The sequence below is a fragment of the Centropristis striata genome, chromosome 9 (assembly GCF_030273125.1).
Source record: "Centropristis striata isolate RG_2023a ecotype Rhode Island chromosome 9, C.striata_1.0, whole genome shotgun sequence".
NCBI lineage: Eukaryota > Metazoa > Chordata > Actinopteri > Perciformes > Serranidae > Centropristis > Centropristis striata.
Window position 1 is genome coordinate 38,480,564 of NC_081525.1, and position 13,182 is coordinate 38,493,745.

At 35.6% G+C, this 13,182-nt stretch overlaps 1 protein-coding gene across 5 annotated transcripts in view; it reads right to left on the reverse strand.

Annotated features, from left to right (window-relative positions):
• The window catches only part of unc13a (unc-13 homolog A (C. elegans)), an 89,645-nt gene extending 77,059 nt beyond the window's left edge, over positions 1 to 12,586 (reverse strand). For 3 of the 5 annotated variants that reach the window (XM_059341983.1, XM_059341982.1, XM_059341981.1), the window contains exons 1-3: positions 12,211 to 12,586; positions 1,764 to 1,793; positions 1,546 to 1,645 (exon numbers count right to left, since the gene is read on the reverse strand). In XM_059341983.1, the coding sequence (XP_059197966.1) occupies positions 1,546 to 1,645; positions 1,764 to 1,793; positions 12,211 to 12,232 (152 nt within the window). In that variant the 5' untranslated portion in view covers positions 12,233 to 12,586. The remainder of the gene's footprint in view (positions 1 to 1,545; positions 1,646 to 1,763; positions 1,794 to 12,210) is intronic. The other 2 variants (XM_059341985.1, XM_059341984.1) reach the window with 1 other exon arrangement.
• Between the last annotated feature and the right edge of the window lie 596 nt (positions 12,587 to 13,182).

Genomic DNA, 13,182 nt, shown 5'->3' on the forward strand with positions numbered 1-13,182 from the left:
TAATATTGATGCACTAATAACTCTTATTGCACTATACCATGATTGTTTGTTTTTATTCTTCCTGTAAGTCGCTTTGGATAAAAGCGTCTGCTAAATGACTAAATGTAAATGTTTGCCTGTGAGCCCTTCTCTGCCACAACTGCAATAGGAAGCAATGCTCTACAAGCCATACAACCACAACCATGACTTTGTGGGGAAGTGATGAGAAAAGGCTCATTGCACTACATGTGCTATTTAAAGAAGACGACAGTGAGGGGGAAAGGTGAGAGCAGGAAGGCAAGAAAGTGTGAAAAGTAGGGAATGTTGTAAGAAATAAAGTTGAAATTGTTCAGCAAAGACTGTTCTCAAGTTAACCATCTGAACTCCAAGCACTATTTTTTGCTCCTGCCACATTTTACTCACTTTTTTCCCCTACTACAATATACAAGTCCTCAGTGGAAACAGCACAATCATGGCTGTAAGTAGGAAGAACTCCAAAAAGTCTTCTGCTCAGCATGTCACAGATGATGCAATAAATCATAAAAATAAAAAATAATAATAATAATTTCTTTAAAAATGTTTTTTACAAAATAAAAACAAAATATCCAACATTTTTCTAATATTTGTTTTGCTAATATTTTTGCCGAACTATTTACTTTTTTATTTTTTACAACCTCTCTTGACCCCTCCACTCTGCTCTGTGTAAACAGCCTGCAGGCAGAAATTTTTTTCACAACTGTTGTTCTCAGCTGAGTCATTCGTGGCTTCCCAGTGGAATTGAATGTTTTCTGCAGGATCCAATAAGTACAAACAGCTTCTGTTTGGCTACATTTTAAAAGAATAAAATGCAGAATAAAGTGATTTTGATGAAATATCACTATTTGGTTATTTGGTAACGCTTTATAATAAGGTCCTTAATAACCATTAATTAACAAGTAATAAGGCATTGTTCTCGCTTTAGATCCGGTAGTTGCAAAAAGCATAGTTAACTTATAGTTAACTTATAATAGATGAGCAATAAAGTATATTTTAATATCAATAAGCAAACAAAATAAGATTAATAAAGGCATGGCAAAGACATAATGGGTGGGTCATGGGTGTTTGTAATGCCATTATTAACACTTATATAAGCTTATAAACACACAATAATGTTAATAAGCATCTTGTAAGGACTTGTAAGGGCCTTATTACTTGTTAATTAATGGTTATTACAAGGACCTTAATATAAAGCGTTACCGGGGGTCTTTATTCGACAGTAAACAGTATTACCAACAGTAAACAGGGAAAGGTGGAACCTGAACATCAATTTAAAAATTAACTTTTAAAAAAGGCCTAAAAACCTTTCTTTTTTAGAAAAGCCTTTTATTAAAAGTATCGTTCATACCGGTTATTTTTTCTGATCAAGGCCCCTCGGAAATGTGAAAATCTGATGACAATGACTTTTTTATGCGGTTAAGAGGTGCAACATTGTACAGGCAGACTGCAGAAGAGAGGGATGAGAAGAGTGAAAGACATGCTGAGATAAAAGAGGGGCAGAAGATGTGAGAGAGGGCAAGAAGCACTCACAACATGAAGTCCTGCTCCCAGCATGGCTGACTGCCACGCACAGCAATGGTTGTGCTCTTAACATTCTGCACCTTCAGGGTCACGTATGTGTTAAATTTCTCTGTAGAAAATAGAATACAAATGCCATTGGTCATGCTACTGCAAATTTTTTATATAAAACAATCTCATTCTGTAAAAAATAAGTAACAAGAGAATGATGTCAGCAGGTCAAAACTCACCTTGGGGTCCATCGAGCTTGGCTTTTTTCACTGCAAACAAATTGAGAAACAAGAAACAAGAAATTAGAGTTCTGGAGCATCACATTTTCAAACATGCTAACATGACAGTTTCCAAAGATTTCACTTGTTAAGGATGCAAATATAACATTAAGGCAGGGGTGGGCAATTAATTTCCCCAAGGGGCCACATGACCAATACCACGAAGGTTGCAGGGGCCGGACCAAAACTCAGAACTAAACTCTGCTCAATATTAATTTAATCGCTTTATAAAATACAGTAAATTATCTGGTTTTGAGCTGCTACTGATAGGAATACATGTTATGATAAGAGTAAATCAAATATAGCAGTAAAAAGTAGTAAATACTCCAATCACTATATCACTTTAACATTTATTTTAAACACAACTGTAAATGACCTTTAGCAAGGTTCCTATATATGTTTTTGTATTATATAGCTTGTTTTTCATGTTTGTACATTTTCAAGGTGTTTTACAATGTTGTGATGCTTTTATTTTGAAAAGGTGCCGTCCAGTGTAAAACGGGTGCTTTAATTTTGAAAGCTAGTGACAGGAAATAACCGGTAGAACGGTTAAATGAAAAACGAACGGTAAATAATAACGAGTGCGTAGTAATTCATATAAACTTGATATAAAGTATCTAAAAGGCTTCTATAGTGGCTGACTGACAGGACACAAGGTTTGTTAAAGTTTATTTTATTCTGTCATACATATTAGTGGCTATATTTGTTGTCTTAACTATAGTAAAAGTGCTTGTTAGCTCTAGTGCTAATGCTAATGTTGCTTTTTTTTTTTCTTTTCAAAATAAAAGCACTGCGGTTATATTGATTTCTAATTTCTGGGTAACCTCATGCGCCCAATTCCCAGGTCTGGGTTAAGGTCTCTTCTCAAGCTAATGCTAACAGCGCTATGTGACTTTAGACTTCAGTTCAAGTTGCCTTTAGCTCATATGCACGACAGCATGGTTAGCTGATGATTGACACGAGCCTGGCATTTAAAAGAAAGGAGCGGGGCTCTGCTTTTCTCAGCCTGGAACTCCTTGATCCTCTTGTTAGAATGCAAGGATCTAGACATAAAAGACTACATGCATTCTGCAGGAGCAGCCAGTCTCTGAGTCACAGGACCAGATGGTGAGCAGGTGAGAGTAAAAGCTTTTGCCAAAGTGACCACATGACTGAGACACTATCTGTACGTATTCCTGCATGGATGACAACAGGAGGTGGTGGATAAAAGATGGAGCAGTGCTGCTTTTTTGTCTAACACAATAGATAAGGGCTCTGTTGAGGTGCCACTGCCAGCTCCTTCACACAGGGACCTCTGGAGATACCAGACTGACTTTTAAACCCACAGTGACGTTAACAGCCCATTCATTATTCATTCAATCCGGCACCCTGCTGATGCCCAGCATCCCTATGTTCGGCAGTGAGGTATAAATATTCAGAGCTGGGTTTTTTTTTCTTCATCCCTGCTGATTGCTTCTTTTCACTGATGTTACATTTCAGAAAAGAAATACAGGGAATAAGCATAATTTAATTCAACCTAATTGGACATTAACGGCAAGCCCTTAAAAAACTCTCCGAGCATCTGGGAATGGCTTCATGAAGAATGACTCTATAATATATGAATTAAAAAGTCCAGCTTTCTAAAATAGAAAGCACAAAATAAATAAACCATAAGGTAGCAAAAGTGATGCTGACAAAGAAACACATTCTGAGTCATATTCTGAGTCAGTGACAGCAGATGCAAGCATGATAATCATTGTGGACAAATTGGCTTCTAAAAATAGCGTCACCCCAGCAAACCTTTGGCAAATTACTTATCAATTCAATATCGGTCCAGTTTATGAGGGAGGTGGTGGAGTAAGTGGTGTGGTGCTTCAAAGTAAAATCCACATCCTGATACTTGAGCTGCTGACAACACAGTCACACCTAAGTGGTACGGGAGGTTCTTTTCCAAGGGAATAAATGAACCTGGTCTCACAGAAATCCGTGAAATAGCCACGGATTTCGCTTAACTCAAAATCCGTGGAATAGCCACGGAATCGCTCAAATTTACGTGAAACTGACACGGATTTCGCTACAATGCAAGTTAATGACAGTCATATCCCGTGGCCATCCCATTGATATTTTTTCCTATTGGTTTGTTCCAAGTCACGTGACTTTCAAGGTTCCGGCGGTCAGAACAAAAAACATGGCGGACAGTTCTCTCATTTTTAGTGAAAAAATTAATATTTTGGCTTTGTTTCTGCATAAAAATGGATTTTGATCACATTTCTAGCGAGCAATATATGTTTTATTTTCTAAATATTCACTCAGTGAATGTACATAATCACTTTGTATGTTGGAATAGCCACGGGATATGACTGTCATTAACTTGCATTGTAGCGAAATCCGTGTCAGTTTCACGGAAATTTGAGCGATTCCGTGGCTATTCCACGGATTTTGAGTTAAGCGAAATCCGTGGCTATTTCACGGATTCCTGTGAGACCATGTTGGAATAAACATTCAACAAAGAGGAGCTCAAATGAGTCATTTCTTTGCTTTAAGTAGACAGGAAATGACAAACGCACCTTGTCAACAGTCCCGCTCTCATACACTGTCCTCTCCTCACCATCAGGCAGTCAGCGCTCCTCTCTCTCTCTCTCTCTCTCTCTATCTCTCTCTCTCTCTCTCACTCAATCACTCGCTCCTACAAGCTCCCTCTGCCATGTGGCGAGTATGCACGTGTGCTCCCTTTCTATCTCTTTCTCTCGTGCTCCATTAATCTCTCTGTGCAGCCGGATGCGGGCAGAGTGGAGCTGCATCCCCAACACTAAAAATAACCACTTCAGTGTGACAGGGGTGGGGGGTGCCGGAAAGGGGTGTGTGTGTGTGTGTGTTTAAGTGTATTTGTGTGTGTGGGGAAGGGTGGGTGCTTACAGCTCACAGGCACAAGACTAAACCACCATTGCTGCAGTTATACACTGTAAAAAATGTCAATTTTACAGTGAAAAACTGCTAAACCATGACAGTAAAAGACAGTAAAATGATAAATAAGTTAATTCAGTTTCAGTAACAATGAAACACCGTAAATGTATACACTACCGGTCAAAAGTTTTAGAACACCCCAATTTTTCCAGTTTTTTATTGAAATTCAAGCAGTTCAAGTCAAATGAACAGCTTGAAAGGGTCAAAAGGTAAGTGGTGAACTGCCAGAGGTAAATAAAAAAAGGTAAGCTTAACCAAAACTGAAAAATAATGTACATTTCAGAATTATACAAGTAGGCCTTTTTCAGGGAACAAGAAATGGGTTAACAACTTAACTCTATGGAGTCTTGGGCTATTTTGTCCATTTTTTAATTCTTTTCATGTCTTTGTAAGTCATTTTGTGTCTTTTTTTGGGGTCATTTTGTGTCTTTTTTAGTCATTTTGTGTCTTTACGAGTAAAAAAGAAAAATATTTTCTGAGATTTTAGATGCAAATTTAAGTGAAAGCAACTGATATTCTGAGATAAGGTTTTAAATATGTAAGCCATCACTGTAATTTTTGCATTTATCTTTTGTTAAAAATATTTTTTCTAACTGTTAAATGTTCTAAACACAATATCTCTAACAAAAATATACTGTAATATTTAATAGTACAATCTTATGAAGTATTTTCTTGTCAATTATATGGCAGAACAGAGTTTCTTTTGATGGAAAAACTCTTTATTTATACTGTAAAAAATGGAATAAAATGGCAATCTTAAACCTAGCCAATATCTTTTTACCGTAATATTAAAAAAAGTTGCACTGTATTTATTACGGTAAAGTTCTGGCAACCACAGCTGCTGGTTTATTACCGTAAAAACAACAGTTTGTTTTTTTACAGTGTAGCACAAGGGAACGAGTGAAGGGGAGTAGGTGAAAAAAAATTGTGTTACATATTTTCTGCAAACCCTCAACAGAAAATATTGAGCCCCTGCCACAGCAATTACAGAATCTCATTTTCTCATTTTTTTTTCTTTGCTGGGGAAAATTGGAAAAATACATTCACTCAACCCTGGTGAAGACGACCTAAAGGGGCTTTTTTTCTTTTCCCCCTGAGGTTTTTCCAATCAAAAGCTCTCCAGAAGCTCACACACAAGAGCAATTCTACTGACACCAGGAACAACAATAAAAAACTGACAGACAGGGAATACATAGAAGAAAAATCTAAAGATAATGAAAAAAAAAGAATAAGAAATAACTCAAGTGCACAAGTAAGTTAAACACAATACAACATTCCCCTGTGTCCTCTTCCAGATTCAATTTACTCACTCACCTGCAGTATACCTTGGGAAATATATCAACAACAGTCATTGAATTGTCATGACTACTATAAAAAAGTATGCAGTGGCAGTCACTAGACGACTTGACAATTCAGTTATTTTTATATGGAAAAATAAAAAAAATACATTCTCAGTGTGAAGAAATATTGAAATACAATAGGTGAAAATAACACATTTGTACTGCATGACAAAAACTGTGTGGTTTTCGCCTCTAACTGCATGGGAGTCACATAAGGGCATGTACACTACCGGTCAAAAGTTTTAGAACACCCCAATTTTTCCATTTTTTTATTGAAATTCAAGCAGTTCAAGTCAAATGAACAGCTTGAAAGGGTCCAAAGGTAAGTGGTGAACTGCCAGAGGTAAATAAAAAAAGGTAAGCTTAACCAAAACTGGAAAATAATGTACATTTCAGAATTATACAAGTAGGCCTTTTTCAGGGAACAAGAAATGGGTTAACAACTTAACTCTATGGAGTCTTGGGCTATTTTGTCCATTTTTTAATTATTTTCATGTCTCTGTAAGTCATTTTGTGTAATTTTGTGTCTTTTTTGGTCATTTTGTGTCTCTTTTAGTCATTTTGTGTCTTTTGGTGTCTTTTTTTGTCATTTTGTGTCTTTTTTTGGTCATTTTGTGTCTTTTTTTAGTCCTTTAGTCCAACATAAAATGTGATTTTGAATCTTTTTTTTACTTTCAAAACACTATCATGCTAAATAAAGAATTTTAAATGTTGCAAATGTGCATTAATTTCAGAGTACACTGAGACATTAAACTGCATAATTTTCAATTAAATTCTGGAAAAGTTGGTGTGTTCTAAAACTTTTGACCAGTAGTGTATGTAAAGAGGAGATTTGTGGGAATCCATTTTTATTCAGATATATTGAGGTCAGAGGTCGAGGGACCCCCTTTAAAAAAGGCCATGTCAGTTTTCTCCCTTACTAAAATGTAGCCTTACTTTGTTTTTTTTTATTTTCACCCACTTCCTGACAAGAAGAAGGTAAACAACATATCACAACATGGTTGGTACCAATGGATTCCTTAGACCATTTGGTTTCATATCTTACCAGTAATAACTCAGACCTCTAAAGCGTCTGAAAGAAAAGTCCTCAAAATGTAAAATGGAAGACAATGCTGTTTTCAGCCTCTCAAATATGGGGATAACTTTTTCTGTTTACTGTCATATTTAACTGAATAGCTTTGGGTTTTGGACATGACAAAACTAAACGGTAACACTTTACAATAACCATCATTTATAGATGGTAAATAGACCATTTATAAATGGTAAACAGATAGTTTAATAAAGTTTAATCATCATTTATAAACTGTATATAGGCCGTATAGAATGGTAAATAGAAAATGTATTAATGTTGAATTATAATTTATAAATGCCAAATAGCTTTACCATTAACAAACAATTACATTATAATTATTAGTTTATTAATAGTTTTGCACTCATTATAACATTTTTAACACCAATTTTAAGTATGTAAATTAGTTCAAAATGATTCACACACCTTTAAGAAATTGTTTGAAAACATTGCAAGATTAAATATGTATAGCACTTTGTAAATGGTTAATAATTGGTTTATAAACCATCTATAAACATCACTTAGATGGTTATTGTAAAGTGTTACCAACAATACATTTAAAGACGCTTTGGACAAACTGGGAAGTATATTTTTCATTATTTTCTGACATGTTATAAGCAGTATGTAGCCTTGTAGTCATTAAGCACAGAATATGAATGCTGCAGTATATCTACTGTATATATTTCCATTCAAACACAATTGATCTTTCTACCTAACTACTTCCAGATCCCTAGTCATTATCTCAGCAACACAGCAGTGTGTTTGAAATGGTAATAAGACACAGAACTAGCCAAGGACGCTTTGTTGCTAAATTATATTCATTTCTGGCTTTGGACTTTCTGACTTCCTTTTCGAAAAACTTCCCTAATGATCTGCATACATATGTAAATAGTCTTAAATAGATGTTTGAATAATGCCTTAATGAGAGAAGGTTATGGCTGGAGGAAGAGATATGTCCAGCAGTCATATACAAAGTTTTGTGATTCGAGTCGCTGTTGATACAATAGAAAACCAATTTGGACACCATCCAAATCTTAAATTATTCAGAAACATAACTGCTTGTGGGAAGGCTGAAAAATGAATCAGAATTGTATTGAAATCAGAATTTAGACTATAGTGCAATATTTGGTATAAAGGCTAAATGTGTCAAAGTACCATTCTTTATTAAGTACAATTATTAATACTACTTTACAGAATTAAGACAAAAAATACATTTTTGTTTAGTTTCTCACAAGAAACCCCACATTGTGATCATCTTAATATATTAATCAATGAGAAAAATTATGCAAAAATGATAAATCCCCTCCAACATTGTGAATGATATCCCAATTGCAATATCAGTCAGAATAATCGCAATTAGATTATTTTTTTTTACCGAATCGGGCAGGTCTAGGCTGAGGTTGTGTTTTTAGAGCTCAGCCAACAGGAGAAACATGATGATTCCCTAATGATCTGCATACATATGTAAATAGTCTTAAATAGATGTTTGAATAATGCCTTAATGAGAGAAGGTGACACTAATGAGGATGTCTCTCGTGGCTCACTCTGTTATAAAGTTAGAATGCATGATTTGGCATCTCGCTGCAGGAGGGTGACAGTAAGAGGGTGGCAGCCAGATCTGAATGTGCTTATTCAGCTTCTGTGGCTATCACAGGCTATCATCTCAAAGATCTACCATCACATGGAAACACACACATCTGTGACCAGGCAGCACCACATCACTGCTGCTGCAGCACAACTCATGTTACTGTGCAGCTTTAAAGGAACACTCCACCGTTTTTTCATATTAAAACATGTTATTTGGGTAAGTAAGACGAGTTGATACAGACCTCTTGCGTCTCAATGCGTGCACTCAATCGCCCTGACGCGCGGAGCTACTTGGCTAGCACTTAGCTTAGCCCCGTTCATTCATTAGGATCCACACAGATGGACAGTTAGAAGCGACCAAACTCCTCCACGTTTTCCCTATTTAAATACAGCTACACGAGTAGTTAAACGACCAAGTATGGCGACACAAAATAAAACGTGGCGCTTTTCTAAGCTGATAAAAAGGAGAACTATAATGTATGGCGGAATAGCACTTGGGAGCACTTCGACTCGGCGCAGTAATATCATCACTCCTGACGGAAGTGAGAGGGAGCGGAAGTGATGATATTACTGAAAAATCAATAAAAAGAAAGTTTAAAAAATAAAAATAAAAACCTAGCTGCAGGTCTATAACAGAGTGTGTAGAAACTAATGAGAAAATGCCAGCAGAGAGCTAAAATACCATTGGGGTTGCTATGCCAACAAAGCCCCAGGATGTAAAGGGACCACGGAGGAGCCTGGATCGCAATCCTGACATCTGTGCAAGCAGCTCTAGAACTGGTGTCAATAACATAGCAGCCTCTTCATGCACACTAAAAGGCTGCTGAAGACGGAATCACTTGTTTCATCTTTCATTTTATACTCCTGGATAGATCAGGCACCTTATTTATCAAGTGTCTCAGAGTGGGCAACAAGCCCAATCTGGACCAAAACCCCCAGAGTCCACGGCGCCAATTTAGTGTCAGGAGTTGTTTAGAAGTTAACTGTGCAACATTATTATACCTTCTATTAGCCATTTTAAATTATTTAGTTAGTTAAACATTAATACAATTATGTATTTACTGTTCTAAATGGTCTATATATGGTTTATAAATGATGATTAAACATTAATAAACTATCTGTTTACAGTTTATAAATGATGGTTATTGTAAAGTGTTACCAACATTCATTCAGCAGATTAAAACATTTGATGCAGAAAAATACTTTCCAACATATTTAAACAGATCTGCAACTATTTTAAATCCTTAATGAATTGACAAAGAGTTGCAGATCTGCTTAAATATGTTGGAAAGAATTTTTCCGCATCAAATGTTTTAATCTGCTGAATGAATGTTGGTAACACTTTACAATAACCATCATTTATAAACTGTAAACAGATAGTTTATTAATGTTTAATCATCATTTATAAACCATATATAGACCATTTAGAACAGTAAATACATAATTGTATTAAAGTTTAACTAACTAAATAATTTAAAATGGCTAATAGAAGGTATAATAATGTAAGTGTATAGTGTCTTCACCATTAACAAACATTTAAATTATAATTAATAGTTTTAGTTGCACTCATTTTAACATTTTTAACACCATATTAAGTATGTTAATGATTATGAAATGACTCATATACCTTTAAGAAATTGGTTAAAAACATTTAATGATTATGATATTATAATATGTATAGCACTTTGTAAATGGTTCATAATTGGTTTATAAACCATCTATAAACATTATTTAGTTGGTGATTGTAAAGTGTTACCTCAATGTTTTTTTGAGTGGAGTGTGTTAACACATGGAAAACCTCTCCTTGCTAAGAGGCAAATAATTACTCTATAAGTAAAATCCTTATGAAACTTAAAGCATGGCTCTGGGAGCAGGTTATTGAGAAGGTTACATGAATTCCCCAAAATTATTATTTCACTGCACAGACATTTGCACAATCCATCCATACAGTTCCTTTTTGCAAAGTAATTCAATTTTTAAATTATATCTCACAGCAAAGGACTAATTATTATTAGATTCATAGGAATAAAAAGTCTAAATACATGGAGGTCTTCAGTCTTATTTTTAAAAAATGGTTCAGAAGACCAGAACCTCAGCAGCAATTAAAACCAACATTATTTCACATGACTATATAATTCTGTAAATATTCAATTATTACAGAGACAGAATGAGATTTAAAGGGTGTATTGCAGATTAATTGATAAGCTTTTGAATGCAAAGCAGCTTCGATATCTTTTTGGTCCACTTTCTACTTGTTTCGCCGGAGAAATACATCACATTATAAGCTTAATCTACAAACAAGAGAGTTAAATCCACTAGTTATGGCTGCAGGAAGAGATATGTCCAGCAGTCATATACAAAGTTTTGTGATAAGTCGCTCTTGATACAATAGAAAACCAATTTGGACACCATCCAAATCTTAAATTATTCAGAAACATAACTGATTGTGAGAAGGCTGAAAAATGAATCAGAATTGTATTGAAATCAGAATTTAGACTAGTGCAATATTTGATATAAAGGCTAAATGTGTCAAAGTACCATTCTTTATTAAGTACAATTATTAATACTACTTTACAGAATTAAGAAAAAAATACATTTTTGTTTAGTTTCTCACAAGAAACCCCACATTGTGATCATCTTCATATATTAATCAATGAGAAAAATTATGCAAAAATGATAATCCCCTCCAACATTGTGAATGATATCCCAATTGCAATATCAGTCAGAATAATCGCAATTAGATTTATTTTTTTTTAACCGAATTGGGCAGGTCTAGGCTGAGGTTGTGTTTTTAGAGCTCAGCCAACAGGAGAAACATGATTAAAGAATACAGCAACCAATCACAAGGCTTAAAGCAATATCCTACTGTAAATAAAGCCGGTAGCCTACTGTACACGCCTTTTTTTATTTTTACTCCGCGCATTTACGCATGAAAACAGATTAAATGTCTGCACTGGAGATGATTTTATGTGAATTTTGACATGAAAAAAGACACCCCACGCTGATGTTACACAGGGGGAAGCTGGGAGTGGGTTACATCTTGTTTTACTATGTTTGACAGCGGCTGCCAGAAAGCTTACACCTACTCCATAAATCGATCCGGTTGTAGCAATGGCAGGTTTTGTAAAAATGAGCCATGCAGGCTGACACGACAGACAGCCGGATAGAAATATTCCAGGGTCAGTAAGATTAGAAATATGCAAAAAAAATCTAAGGGTAATGGCAATTATTCGATTTATGCATTTAAATATTGCATTAAACTGTCATTTAATAGCATGGTATATTTTTTATAAAACATCCCTTGGCAAGATGGCTATTCTAAAAATATTGATGGATGCATCCTTACAGGTAAATCCCCAAAAGCAGTAAAGATAACACTTGTGAGCTATTTAAACTGCTCACACCAGCAGGTTCGGGGGAAATGCACAGCAAGTCGTGCCAAGACGCGGATTGTTAGTTTTTCTCTTACCTCCAACACACAGCAATGACATTTCTTTTATGCGCCTTTAGTCCAGGATCCAGCTTCTTCAGCAGCTTCCGTAATTGAGCTAATCTGTGCAATATACAGCCTGGGAGAGAGGCGCTGGGCTGGAGATGGAGATGGAGAAGCCTGGCAGAGAGGCGGGGGCCTGGCGGGGGCTCGGCGCGCCTGATAAAAATACAAATCTTCACACTTGGAGAGTGAACGCCAGCGTCGCGATCCTCTCTGTATTTTTTGCGGCCAGTCGGTCTAAATGTGACTCTTTCTGCCTCTCTTCTCTCTCAGCTCTCCGCTCCCCAACACACAGCCATCTTGTTCAGCTTCAGCACCGCCGCTGCGTGGACAGCTCCTGCCAGTGACGTCAGAGCGGAGGGGGCGGAGTCGCTGAAACATCTGATTACCTTATTATCCTACACAGCAAAATCTGTAATGTTGTTTTTTCCAGTGGTGGAAGAAGTAGTCAGATCTCTTACTTAAGTAAAAGTACTAATAAAACACTGTGAATTTACTCCACTACAAGTAAAAGTCCTGCATTCAAAACATACTGAAGTAAAAGTACAAAAGTATCAGCATCAAAATGTACTTAAAGTATCAAAAGTAAAAGTACTCGTTATGCAGATGAACCCACTAAGATTGTTTAATATATTCTAAATATATTATAAGATTATTTGTATTGATGCATTTATGTTTGTATCATTTTACTGTTGTCCAGATAGGACTAATGTGAATTACTTAACACACTGTTATGTTTTATAAATGTGTAATCATATTAAATATATGGTATTTTTTCACGTTGAATCTGAAAAGTAACTAAAGCTGCCAGCTAAATGTAGTGGAGTAAAAAGTACAATATTTGCCTCTAAATGTAGTGAAGTAGAAGTATAAAGTTACATAAAATGGAAATACTCAAGTAAAGTACAAGTACCTCAAAATTGTACTTAAGTACAGTACTTGAGTAAA